Source organism: Macaca fascicularis, chromosome 15, assembly GCF_037993035.2.
Source record: "Macaca fascicularis isolate 582-1 chromosome 15, T2T-MFA8v1.1".
Taxonomy (NCBI): domain Eukaryota; kingdom Metazoa; phylum Chordata; class Mammalia; order Primates; family Cercopithecidae; genus Macaca; species Macaca fascicularis.
The window spans coordinates 4,564,310-4,578,142 of NC_088389.1; the positions used below are offsets into that span (position 1 = coordinate 4,564,310).

At 54.6% G+C, this 13,833-nt stretch overlaps 1 protein-coding gene across 3 annotated transcripts in view; it reads right to left on the reverse strand.

The window, feature by feature from the left end:
* COL5A1 (collagen type V alpha 1 chain) overlaps positions 1 to 13,833 on the reverse strand; it is a 208,645-nt gene that overhangs the window by 47,173 nt on the left and 147,639 nt on the right. For all 3 annotated transcript variants that reach the window (XR_012424123.1, XM_045374232.2, XM_045374231.2), the window contains exons 32-37: positions 11,270 to 11,323; positions 4,561 to 4,605; positions 4,372 to 4,425; positions 3,279 to 3,323; positions 2,796 to 2,849; positions 1,290 to 1,343 (exon numbers count right to left, since the gene is read on the reverse strand). Coding sequence is in view for 2 of the 3 variants with exons in the window: in XM_045374232.2 (XP_045230167.2) it covers positions 1,290 to 1,343; positions 2,796 to 2,849; positions 3,279 to 3,323; positions 4,372 to 4,425; positions 4,561 to 4,605; positions 11,270 to 11,323 (306 nt within the window). In the remaining variant the exon portion in view is untranslated. The remainder of the gene's footprint in view (positions 1 to 1,289; positions 1,344 to 2,795; positions 2,850 to 3,278; positions 3,324 to 4,371; positions 4,426 to 4,560; positions 4,606 to 11,269; positions 11,324 to 13,833) is intronic.

Here is a 13,833-nt window from a genome sequence, read left to right on the forward strand (position 1 = left end):
AGAGCGGGTGGGCACTCAAGAGAAGGAACACAGCGTGGCGATGAGGAAGTCGCCCGATGCTGCACATCCCCAGAGAGTCAAAGCCTGGAGTCCCAAGCTTGCAGGTGTGGGCCAGGTCACCGGCGTGCCTGCACCCTTTCCTGAAACACACCTTTAGGGAGCTGGGTCAAATTCCAAAGGGCTGATGGGGCCAGGAAAATGATCCCGTTTCTGATGAGGGCTTTTTCTCCCAACTGAAAATGTTGGAGTCCTTTCTGGTCTAGATGAAGTAGCCTGTGATATGTATTTCTTTTTTTTTTTTTTTTTAAGACAGAGTCTCCCTCTGTCGCCCGGGCGGGAGTGCAGTGGCCGGATCTCAGCTCACTGCAAGCTCCGCCTCCCGGGTTCACGCCATTCTCCTGCCTCAGCCTCCCGAGTAGCTGGGACGACAGGCGCCCACCACCTCGCCAGGCTAGTTTTTTGTATTTTTTTAGTAGAGACAGGGTTTCACCGTGTTAGCCAGGATGGTCTCTATCTCCTGACCTCGTGATCCGCCCATCTCGGCCTCCCAAAGTGCTGGGATTACAGGCTTGAGCCACCGCGCCCGGCCCATGATATGCATTTCTAAAGTGAAGGGCAAGGTCAACGTGGAGTCTTTGGCTGCAAAGACCATGGGCCCTGAGGCATGACCAGTTAGAGGCCACTTAAACCTGCCTGGCACGTGTCTTCTTTACTGTAAAGGGGACATCGCAGGCATCCTCCAGACCCCCTGGATTGGAGCTGAAAGGGCCTGGGTAAACGCGGGTGGGGATGGTACGTGGCCCACAGCCGCCCTCTTGAAGTGCTGCAGCGTCGAATGACTGAATGACACTGAGTAACATGTAGACCCTTTCCCAGCACTTTCCCAATTAAAGGACGTATCCCTCAAGCTCGGTGACACTCAGCATTATTCTAGAAGGAAAATAAGGCTGGATGCACGAGGCTTCAGTCTGCCCAGGATAATCTGTGTATATCTTTAAATGTGGCCTCTTACCAAAGTTTCCAAAACCAGCCCACAGCCAGCACCTGTCTTCCGCCCACAGATGCCACAAGGCGCTGCCAGCCAGCAGGACTGCTCTGCCCCAGCCCTGCCTCATAGCCCGGCTCTGAGTCAGTGGAAGCCGGCCGAGCCCTTGGGAACCTTTCTGAGGCCAACCTGTCTCTCCCAGGCCAGGAGGGTCCTAGATGGCACTGGGCAGCGAGGGCTGTGCCCACATGCAGGGTGTTCAGAGAGCCAGCCAGCCACGTCCCCCAGCACCCAGGATACTCACAGTCTCGCCTCTCTGTCCAGGGTGCCCCGGGAGTCCATCCTTGCCTGGAGGGCCCTGAAGAAAAAAACCAAAGGAAACGAGGTTCATTCGTGTCTGAGAAGCACCCACCTTTGAGATTTAATGCCACGTGGAGCGACCGTTATTTCCATGGCTCCTGTCCCTGCACATCCTCTGAGAAGGACAATCACCCGGCAGGCAGGGGGACAGTGACAACAAATGTAAGGCTGCCCTTGGCGCCTGCCCGTCATCCTACAAAATCCTCACAACTGCCCCAAGGGACGTGCTGTTGTCGCCCTCATCTCCCAAGGGAGAAACCGAGGCAGAAGAGGCCACTCGGCATCCCGAGGTCCGGCAGCAGGTGGCACAGGCGGCGCCAGGACCTGAGTCTGTCGGTTGCAAAGTCCAACCCCCTCCCCACCAGCCCCGCAATGCCTGCTGGACCATAATCCCACTGCTAGATGGATGTTGATACTGGAGGAGATACATCACACCCATCGTAAGGCGAAGTGTGTCCCCCAAAAGGGCATGTCCCCCCGAGAACCTGTGCCTGTGACCTCACTTGGAAATGGGGTCTTTGCCAGTGTAACTGAATTAGGATGAAGCCAACCTAGATGGGTGTGGGCCCAGCCCAGTGACTGGTGTTTTTATAAAACGAAAGAGATGTCCAGGTGCAGTGGCTCACGCCTGTAACCCCAGCAATCTGGGAGGCTGAGGCGGGTGGATCACCTGAGGTCAGGAGTTTGAGACCATCCTGGCCAACACGGTGAAACCCCGTCTCTACTAAAAATACAAAAATTAGCTGGGTGTGGCAGCGCACACCTGTAATCCCAGCTACTCTGGAGGCTGAGGCAGGAGAATGGCTTGATCCCAGGAGGCGGAGGTTGCAGTGAGCCGAGATCGTGCCACTGCCACTGCACTCCAGCCTGGGCGACAGAGCGAGACTCTCAAAAAACAAAAAAAAAAAAGAAAGAGATTAGAAGACAGAAAGACACAGAAGGAAGTCCACGTGAAGATGGAGGCAGCGGCCAGGGTGAGTGTGCACAGGCCACTGGGTGCCAAGGACTGGCAGCAGCTACCAGCGCCCCGGGAGAAGCTTCCAGAAGGTGCCCGCTCTGACTGACCACACTTTGCTAACTTCTGGCCTCCAGGGCTGTGAGAGAAGAGCCACACCCAGTTCTAAGCCACACCCGGTTCCTGGTCATTCGTGATGGCGGCCCCAGGGCACTAACACAGAATTGGGTGAGAAAATCACTTCAGTCTAAAGGAGAGAGGACCCCAGTGCGCAGCTCTCTCCAGCGCCGGTGGCCCGGCAATGGGACACAGTCACGGACTGCCCTGCAGTAGCCTTGGGCGGGGGTCTCCCCCTCATCTGAGCAGCCAGAATTTCACCTCGGGCCTCCCTCCACCCACCGGCCACTGTGAGGAGCTCCGAGCAGACCTCGGAGACAAGCAGGCGGTGTCGGAAGGGACAGGCAGTGCTGGCCCAGCAAGGAAGCCATTACTTACAGGGGGGCCCTTTGGTCCAGGAAATCCCGTGGGTCCTTGGGGTCCGTTGGGTCCCTGGGAACACAGAAAGGCCAGTTTGAGGATAAGGGGTCTCTTCAGAGCAGCTCCTGCGGCTGACGTGTCTGTGCCGGTGGCTCTCGGAATGCAGGTGTCATTTCTTGCCACCCCCATGACCTTTCCTCCATTATTCCAGCCTCTCCCTCACCCTGCCCCACCCTTGGGGGCAGGATGGAGCCTGGGACCCATTTCCTGTCATCTCCGCCATTCCCAAACCCCAAGACCAGGGCTGGGGCACAGGTCCCTGACGTATGGAAAAGTTCACTCCCTGGGTGTGACCTATTCTTGGTATCTTAGGAAAACCCTACCCTTCGGCAGGGTCTGAGGTGTCCTTCCCTGGCCCCAGCCCACCCCAGGACAAAGTGCAGGGGGCATTCGAGGCAGGCTCTGCCCTCGGAGACACCCCCGAAGGCTCCAGCTGCTTACCCGTTCACCAGGAGGGCCAGCTGGGCCGTCACCTCCAGAGTTGCCCTTGAAAAGGAAGGAGAGAGGGGGAAAAGCTTATGATTGTTATTATTTGGATAAAAAGACTCTGGCCCATAATGTCATCAAAACGTCTCAGTCAAATATTGCACCTGCGTGCACCCCTCAAGGTGGCCCTGACCCTCAATAAGGGGCAGAAGGCATTGGCACTGATCTGTGGCTACTAAAGCCAGCCTGCCCCCCGCCTCTGCACGCAGCTGACCGCCCAGTGTCTACAGGGCTGGACATTTCCAGAGTACTCTCCTGAGTGGGACAAAGGTTGTGGCCCAGCCTCGAGCGCCTCGAAAAGTCAAGCAGAGGCAGAACGCAGGGACCCATTCTAGGGCCACCCCCACATGACAGCTGCTGCTCTGAGTTCTCCTACGTGAGCCTCATGTCAGCTCACCGGGCATGAGAAGTGCCCCAGAGCTTGTCCCAGAGGAGTTCAGGTTAGCCTGTGGGTACATTCCAGTCAGCTGAGGGACAGGCCAGGTCGGCCCCTCAGCCACTGGAAGACTTATCCCAGCAGGAACCCGCTCTGGAGTGGCATCCTGGACAGGTAGGAGCAGCCCGCCTGTTGGGTCTGTGTCCAGATTCTCCACCCAAGGAGTGGCTTCAACGTCCCTCAGTGGGAAGAATGTGCACGAGGCCGGCCTGGGCCTTCCCCTGCCAGAAAGTTCTGGTAGAGGCCTCTGCAGGTCTCAAACCCCTTTCAAGAGAGGAAACAGGGCCTCCTGACCAGGGCGGGTGAGTCTGTGGTGGACCTGGCCCCTGCTGCTGTCTCGGGTCCCAGGTGTTGGGGCGAGGCCCTGCCCCTGCTCTGCTGGGGCCACATCTCATGACCATCGTTCTCAATCACTTAATTAAATCTCATCTAAAGCATCCAGAGGCTGCTGGAGGGGACAAGCTGCTTCTTAAATACACCTAAGAAAAGGTCCTGTTTGTTTTTTTTTTTTTTTCAATAAAAATGGTCACAGACACCCTCAGATGCTCCGTATCTCTGTAGCTTTGCAACTTGGGTTCATGCCACCCACCACCCAGGAGGCCAAACACGTACCTTGGGGCCAGGTTTCCCAGTGATGCCCCGGGGGCCTCTTTCACCCCTTGGACCCTGGACAGATGGGAGAGAAGGAAAGTCAGCTCAAGTCCCGACTCACAGACACCGCCTTCCCCCAGCCCCCAGCATGTGCTCCCTAAACCATACTCCCGTGTCCCAGACATGCCCACAAGCTGAAAGGGCGGTTACCGTTGGGCCTCGCTGCCCCCGCGGTCCCGGCTTTCCAGGGGTCCCCTAGAATCAGAGAAGGGGCTGGTCAGTCATTCTCTAAATGCCCGGCCCTGCTTAGGTGGCAGCTCTCTCCCGGGTTATTGAGAGACTCTGAATTCAGAGCAGGCTAGGAGGAACGCGGGCCTCCCTGCCACCCACCTTTTCCGTGTTTTAATAGGAGATTTATCAGGGCGAGAAGCTCACCGCACACCCGACACACAGAGCTTTGCTCTTCTGCACAAGTCCTGCTGAAATCCAATTTTCCTCCTGCAGTCTGATGGATGTTTATACTATTATCTGGTTTCTCTCCTCAGAGCACCGCCACATCCTTCCTCCTCCTTCCTCCCTCCTTCCCCTCCTCCTCATCTCTCTCTCTCTCTCTGTCCTCAGCAGGGAGGGAAATCATTATTGCAAGGAAAGAGAAGAAAGTCAACCCCTTTCATACATAATTTACTTTTGCTACAGTTAAGAATATTAGCCATTAAATTTTCAACAGGCTCTGCAGACGTGCAAACTTGCAATTTAATATATAAATCATATATCCAAGAGTCATCGGCTTCTCCTCTAATAGAATTTATACTCTTTTTTCTGTTGCTGTTTTGCATTTTCCAAACCACAGAAAACAAATGTAGTGCAAAGATATCAGAGCTGGAAGATGCAGATAATCTACAGTGAACGGAAGCCAGGGGCTGAACGCGCACCGGCCCCTACATCCCCACCGGGTCCCAGTTCAGCTTCCTGAACTTGACTGGTTTCTTTTTTTTTTTGGAGACAGAGTCTCACCCTGCCACCAGGCTGGAATGAATGCAGTGGCGTCATCTTGACTGACTGCAACCTCTGCCTCCCAGGTTCAAGCGCTTCTCCTGCCTCAGCCTCCCAAGTAGCCAGGACTACAGGCACACGCCACCATGCCTGGCTAATTTTAGTAGAGACGGGGTTTCACCATGTTGGCCAGGATGGTCTCGATCTCTTCACCTCGTGATTCACCCGCCTCAGCCTCCCAAAGTGCTGGGATTACAGGTGTGAGCCACCGTGCCCGGCTGATCTTGACTGGTTTCTGATGCTCCGCCCAAGGTGGCTCTGTATGGCTGGAGGCCACCTGAGAAGTTTCCTCTCATCATCTTTCATTCATTTGCTGCCAGAGTCAAAACTGCTTCCTAGAGTCTCCCATTTTGAAATGCATTTAATAAAACCATTTATGATGATGAGTTAATCATGTGGCTTTTTAACAATGAGCTCCCTTTCCAGTTCTTCAATTACTATGGTGATATCCTTTGGCTTCAAATAAATATTTGCATATGAAAATTAACGAAACATCTGCTCTCTTCCAGTGACAGGCATTCTACAGGCAAGGACGCCCACAGCCAACCTGGTTACTCCCGGCATTTAGGTGTGAATGAGCTCCGGTTGCCAGGTTTACACATTCCCATCCTCCCCCAGAATGAAAACCCTCTACCCTAAAACAGTCCCACGATGACCTGGACCACAGGTTTCATCCTGCAACACAAATGACTGCAACCCAAGGCACAGGCGCGAGGGCCCTGGCAGGGAGCACAATACCGGCTCGGCCAAAGCACCATCTGGGGCTCCCTGCAGGCGTCTTGCTCATCTGTTTTCTTTATAAACTAATTCAAGCCAAAGAATTTCGAGTCCCTGTGACTGGAGCTGTGGAACAGAATGTCCCCCCTCGTCCCTTTAACCTTCCTTCTCCCTGGCAAATTGCTTGTGGGCACCTGTCTTCTTGCCCTGAGGAAGGAGAGGACAGTCCCACTAATGGACGTGCTGGGAAGCCAAGCACAGTTTGAGAGGGGACCTTCCGCTGGAGAAGCCAAACACAGCTAGGAGAGGCCTTCCACTGGCGGGCAGGTGCATCTGAAGAGTGGGTCTTCCCCTTTCCCGGGAAGGGGCTCCTGGGATCACTCCTTGGCCCGAGGACGAAGGGGCAAAGCAGCACTTTGCTCACACCCACTCCTCTTCCTTTGGCTTCAGCTGGCTTGACATAGCAGCTTATATTCCTGCCATTTCCACGTCTGGCCCATAGTCAAGGTGTCAAGGGCCACAGACCAACACTAGCTCTGCAGAAGGTAGGACCAGGCAGACAGAGGGCAGGCAGCCCTCATGTGGAAGGCAGACATACACACACACGCACACACATACACTTGCATGAACACACACGCATGCACACACATGCACGCACACACAGGCACATGCGCGCACACATATGCACATACACACACATGCATGCACGCATGCAGACACTCAGGCCTGGCATCCTAGCACCTAGAAGCATCCGTCTGGCCAGAATATCCAAGATCTTTTAAAAGACCTGTCTGGGCCAGGCACGGTGACTCACGCCTGTAATCCCAGCACTTCGGGAGGCTGAGGCAGGCGGATTACTTGAGGTCAGGAGTTTGAAACTGGCCCGGTCAACATGGCGAAACCTTGTCTCTACTGAAAATATAAAAATTAGCCAGGTATGGTGGTGCACACCTGTAATCTCAGCTATTTAGGAGGCTGAGGCAGGAGAATCGCTTGACCCTGGGAGGTGGAGGTTGCAGTGAGCCGAGATCGCACCATTGCACTCTAGCCTGGGTGACAGAGCGAGACTCCGTCTCAAAAAAATAAAATAAATAAACAAAAGACCTCTCTGGATGAGCATAGACATCCCACTGGCTTTCCCTTCACATCCTTGGAATGGTCTCCTTCCCATTCCTGCCCCACACTGGGACCAGAGTTGTTTCAAACAGCCTTCAGTGCCACTCCCCCGGCTACAACTTTCAGTGACGCTCCCCCTGGCTACAACCTTCGGTGCCACTCCCCCTGGCTACAACCTTCCGTGCCAATCCCCCTGGCTACAACCTTCAGTAGGTCCCAGTGCCTTGGGATAAAGAGTTTTCCCCACAAGCAGCTGGCCGCCCCAGCAGGCTCTGCAGCCCACAGCCCACTCCCACGTCTCTCTTGCTGGGCTCGGCCCTGTGCCAGCCCCTGCCTCCTCACCTCTTGACCCCACAGCTCTGCCTGCTTTCCATACCTCACCTATCCACTTCTGTCCCTCCTGCAGGGCTCAGCAAAAATGTCACTGCTCCAGGAGGCCTCCCTGGACCTTCTGGGTCAGACTCTGGTGCCTATGACCTTTCCCTGACTCACCCTTGTCCTTCATCGTCACAGCCACCACTTCTGAGTGCTGCTCACTGGGTGGTGTTCCTCTCTGGATGCCAGAGGAATGTCTGGTTTGACCACCAGAGTCCTCAGAGCCTAGCAGAGCACCCAGCACGTAGAATGCATGTGCGATGCATGCGCCGTTTAAGTGAATGGACTGCCCCGAAGACTACCAAGTCCAAAGCCCAAGGCAAAAGAAGGGCGGCCAAGGGCGAAACCCAGGAGGCAGCGTCTGTTCACTAAGGCGCAGAAGACAAGCCAGCGCCCAGAGGCTTCTGGGTAACCTGAGTGAGGCTTCTGCAGTCAACAAAAGAGGAAGGGTCCCTTTGCAAGGCCAGCCCAGTCCCCAGCTTCCTGTTGGGCTTTCCTGTTTGGGAAGCCCAACCTACTAGACCAGAGGGCACCCACGCTCTCCACCATTCCCCAAACTTGGCACAAAGCATCAACCCTGCCCAGAAAGCCGGGCAGTGCTGCCGGTGTCATTCTGCAGTGCCTATGCCACCGAAGGCTCACGGGGGTAAAGACTATGCTCAGCGTCCTGAACGGGAGGCTCTGAAGAGCTGTGATGGCAAAGATGAAGGAGGCCAGGGCTCCAACTCACACGCATGAACCACCACCACCACGGCTCAAGGTGAAGCAAACAGCCTCGCCCTTTTGGCCTGAGGTCTGTGTTGTGGGTTGTGCCACCAGCCAGATGCAGTGGTGAACAAAATGTCCCTGGGCAGGGCCAGACACCCAGAGGCTACAGAAAGGTTGTGAGTGGCTCCCATGTGTGACTGGGGCATGTGGCAGGTCTGGGCTTGAGTCAGGTTTGTGTTATGTCTGGTGACCCACAGTGCTGATGCCCAGGACATCTGGAGCACCCATCTCAGCTCCTTGGCTCGGGGATAGGGAGGCTGAGACGCATGAGGGGCAGAGCCCCAATCAGAAGCATGGGAGTGAGCAAGGGCTCCAGGTGCTCCAAGAGGTCCCTGGTCCCACATGGTCCTCCACGGAAAGGGCTTGCGGTCACATCCCATGACCAGCTGCAGAAGGTCATTTCTTCCCCCAGGCACTCTCACTACAGTGCAGGGTGAAAGGCCCCCCAGCACAGGAGCAGTGTACCGGGGTACCCCACATTCCCCATGCTTCTCAGAGTGGTACCTAAGAGTATTTCAGAAGACAGTGTATCCCCAAAGGCACTAGCCAGGCTTCCAGAGAAAGAATGACAGCTAGATAGTGACAAATGGAGAGGTGGATGGGTTGGATAGATACGGACAGAGATAGACAGATAATAGAAGATGGATGGATGGATGGATGAATGGGTGGGTAGATGGATGGATGGGTGGGTGGATGGATGGATGGATGGATGATGGATGGATGGATGGACGGATGGATGGATGGATGGATAGATGGGTGGGTGGGTGGGTGGGTGGATGGGTGAATGGATGATGGATGGATGGACAGATGGATGGATGGACGGACAGATGGTTGGGTGGGTGGGTGGATGGATGGATGGATGATGGATGGATGGATGGACGGATGGATGGACGGATAGATGGGTGGGTGGATAGGTGGGTGGGTGGGTGGATGGGTGGGTGGGTGGGTGGATGGATGATGGATGATGGATGGATGGACGGATGGATAGATGGACGGATAGATGGGTGGGTGGATGGGTGGGTGGGAGGGTGGGCAGGAGGGTGGATGGGTGGATGGATGATGGATGGACGGATGGATGGGTGGTTGGATGGGTGGGTGGGTGGATGGATGGTGGATGGATGGACGGATAGATGGGTGGGTGGATGCGTGGGTGGGTGGGTAGATGGGTGGATGGATGATGCTGGACAGATGGATGGATGGACGGATAGATGGGTGAGTGGTGGATGGATGATGGATGGATGGATGGATGGATGGATGGATAGATGGGTGGGTGGATGGGTGGGTCGGTGGGTGGACGGGTGGATGATGGATGGATGGACAGATAGATGGGTGGGTGGATGGGTGTGTGGGTGGATGATGGATGGATGGACACATAGATCGATGGACGGATAGATGGGTGGGTGGATGCGTGGGTGGGTGGGTAGATGGGTGGATGGATGATGGCTGGACAGATGGATGGATGGATGGATAGATGGGTGGGTGGTGGATGGATGATGGATGGATGGATGGATGGATGGATGGATAGATGGGTGGGTGGGTGGACGGGTGGATGATGGATGGATGGACAGATGGATGGATGGACAGATAGATGGGTGGGTGGTGGATGGATGATGGATGGATGGATGGATGGATAGATGGGTGGGTGGATGGGTGGGTCGGTGGGTGGACGGGTGGATGATGGATGGATGGACACATAGATCGATGGACGGATAGATGGGTGGGTGGATGGATGGGTGGGTGGGTGGATGGATGGGTGGGGGGGTGGGTGGGTGGATGGAGAGATGGGTGGATGGATGGACGGGTAGAAGGACAGAGACAGAGAAGGGTGGAGATGGAAATAATAGTCTCCTCGGGTCTGTGCTGTCAACTTACACTCAGAACAGTCTTCCTTTTCCTATTTTGTGAATCTGACAGAACACATTTGTTTGCTCACAAGGTTTTGGCCAGAAGGGATGGGCCCAAGAGGGAGCTGCAACCCTGTAGCTCTGTCTGCCCTGGGAGAGCAGGATGGGGCATACGAGGATGGGCTGGGCGGGGCCGCAGGATTGCGGCTGGGGCTACGAGGCAGGTGTGAGCTCTGCCATCTTTTGGGGAGCGGGTCCCCCGGGCCTGCTCTGCAGACGCTGTCCTGCATGTACACCACAGACTGGTCTCTGTCCCCGCCATATGCCCCGTGGACAAGGCCAGCTCAGAGTCCAAGGCCTGAGGACCATCTCTCTCCTGTTTTCCCAAGTGGCAATGCTCAGGCACTATGATTTCACTAACAAGCATCCAGGGCAGCTCCTTCAGGGAGGCCTGGGCCAGCGGGGGCTCCAGAAGGTGTGGGGAGAACACAGCTCCCTCTGCCCAGCTCTCGGTTCCTTCGTTGAGGGTGAGAACAAAAGACACTCGAACCACACTGCAACCTGGTGGGTGTTTATGACAATGGCAGCTTGCTAACCCTGTTCAAGTTAATGTTAATTTAAATGACTTTAAATTTGGACGACGGTAGGTAGCAGGACATTTTTAAAAGGAAAAAACAATCTCCTTTTTCCCTTCCTTTTAAAATTAGCTTGGAGGAAAAGTCCACTTGGGTAGAGGAGAGGAATCTGATTTTCAGAATGACCTGAAAGAGCCTTCTGGATTGCGGTGCTAATCGGAAAGCTCCATTTTCTCAACATACTTCCCTCCTGCCTCTGCCCCGTCCTATCACATACCTGCCTAGCCCAATGTCTGGAGAGTGTCACCAGGGCTTGGTGCTAAAGGTCAAGAGCTTAAGGCCAGCCATTCAGGAGAGCAGTTTCAGAAGCAAAAGGGGTGAGAAATAAACAGGCCATCAGCTGGAGAACCAACCCGCTATGCACCCAGGCAGCCGAACAAGCTGCCTGCCCAGGGGCCAGGCTGTCCTTACCCTGCCGCCCTTCTCTCCATTGGCGCCAGGAAATCCAGGGAATCCAATAGAGCCCTGAAAGAGAATTTAAGGAGGAGGCATAAGAGCTGGGCCAGGAATAAGTCACGCTGCACGGGCAGCCTGGGGGACCGCCTGCATGCCAGTGCACAGCCTCTGCCCCAGACTCCACCTGCCCACCCACCTAACCACCCACCTACCTGTCTACCTACCTGCCCACCTATGCACCCACTCATCCATCCACTTGTCTACTCACCCACCCACTCATCTGCCTGTCTACCCACCTACCCATTCATCCATCTACCTGTCTACCCACCCACCCACTCATCTGCTTGTCTACCCACCTACCCATTCATCCATCTACCTGTCTACCCACCCACCCATTCATCCATCTACCTGTCTACCCACCCACCCACCCACCCACCCATTCATCTATCTGCCTGTCTATTCACCCACCCACTCATCCATCTGCCTGTCTACTTATCCACCCAGGCCTCCATTCATCTATCTGTCTACCCACCCATCCACCATCTACCTGTCTACTCATCTGCCCACTCATCCATCCACCTGTCTACCCATCTGCCCACCCACCCATCCATCCACCTGTCTACCCATCTGCCCACCCACCCATTCATCCACCTGTTTACCCACTGGCCCACCCATCTGTCTATCCATCTATCTGTCTATCCATCTACCTGTCTACCTACCCACCCACCCACCTACCCATTCATTCATCTGCCTACCTATCCACCCGCCCCTCCATTCACAACTATCTACCCACCTGCCCACCCATCCATTCATCCACCTATCTACCCACTGGCCTACCTATGTATCCATCTACCTGCCTACCTACTCACCCACCCACCTAACCATTCATCCATTTGCCTGTCTACCCATCCACCTACCCCTCCATTCATCCATCTGTCTACTTACCTGCTCAACCATCCATTCATCCACCTCTCTGCCCAGCAGCCCACCTATGTGAATATCCATGTGTCTACCTACCCACCTACCCATTCATCCATTTGCCTGTCTACCTATACACCCACCCCTCCATTCATCCACCTGTCTACTTACCTGCCCACCCACCCATCCATCTATGTATCTACCCACCTGCCCACCCATCCTTTCATCCACCTCTCTTCCCACCAACCCACCTGTCTATCCATCTACCTACACACCCACCCACCTACCCATTCATCCATCTGCCTGTCTACCTATCCACACCCCTCCACTCACCCACCCACCTATCCCCTCTATCCATCCTCTCTACTCAATAAATATTTCCTAAGCATTTCACAGGCTTCAGCTCTAGAAACCCGAATGGAGTTTTCATCATGCTCCCTCCCCCACCACCATCCCCGACACACCCATGTCCATAGGAGGGTGGCTGGTGTTTGGGAGAAAGGGACACATACTGCTGAGCTGAACTGAGGTGAGACATGAACATCGCACTGTGACATTGTGTTTTCTGTGCCTCGTGCATGTTGTGTTGGCGTCCCACAATCCCTCTAAATAAAGCACGGCAGCTTGCAGAGTTGGGAATGAATGCAAATTTATGCACTGACTGTAGCACCTACCAGCTCTTTAATTCTAGAAGTCTGCAAGGTGCACACAGACCAGAGATGGATTTAGGGACTCTGACCTGGTGAATATCCAAACACCCACGCAAGAAGCATCACCGCAGTGAGGCCGCTCAGCTGTCCGCAGGGTTGGCGCTGGCCACTGTCTTTGGCAGGTCTCTATTTGTCTGGCTTAAAATCCTGTCCTGAATGCACACTTGTATCCACGAAGAGCTCACACATGTCCAAACCTTATATTTCTCACAGGGGACTGAGTTCAGCCAACCCACTCATACACCCACCTGCCAATCCAGGCAGGAGGCGGGACCCAGGAAACTTCAGTGCAGGTGACACAGAGCTCAGTTCAGAAACCAGGTCACTGTACTGATGGCTACTTCTAGTCTCTGCCCAGGAAACACGTGCCATTCCTTTCCAAAAAGTTGCCTGAACTTGATTTAGACCACCCATCTCTCCCAAACTTCTCCTCTTTTCTCCATCCCCAGAGGGATGTGTATTAACAGAGAGGAAAGTGCCCATCAGCCCCTTTGACTACATTCGGGTGATGATGCTGCGGTCAGCAGCTACATCACACCCACGTTCAATGAGCCACTGTTAAATCCTAAATGAAATTCCTGTTTCACAGCAAGCTCTCCTACATGTGGGGTGTGCCTTTACACACCCGTGGCAGGGGGCTTCGCATTCCACAGGAAGGACGGATAGCAGCATTTCCTTAATGAGAATGGAAAAACCTGGAGGAAAGCCCCAGGCCACCACGCCCATCCTCCTATTAACAAGACTGCTCCAGTGAGACCGAAAAGGTACCCAGGCTAAAAGGAGGTGCCTCGGGCAGAGGCAGATCTGAGAAAGACGACCCAGCTTGGGCTGTTAATTATGTCTCCAGTGCAGGCAGCTGGTTATTCTTTAAGGAAGAACCATGAATAATAAAATGTGAGATTTGAAAAAAAAATACCGTTTTCAATGATTTCCAAAGCCTCAAGGAGCTGT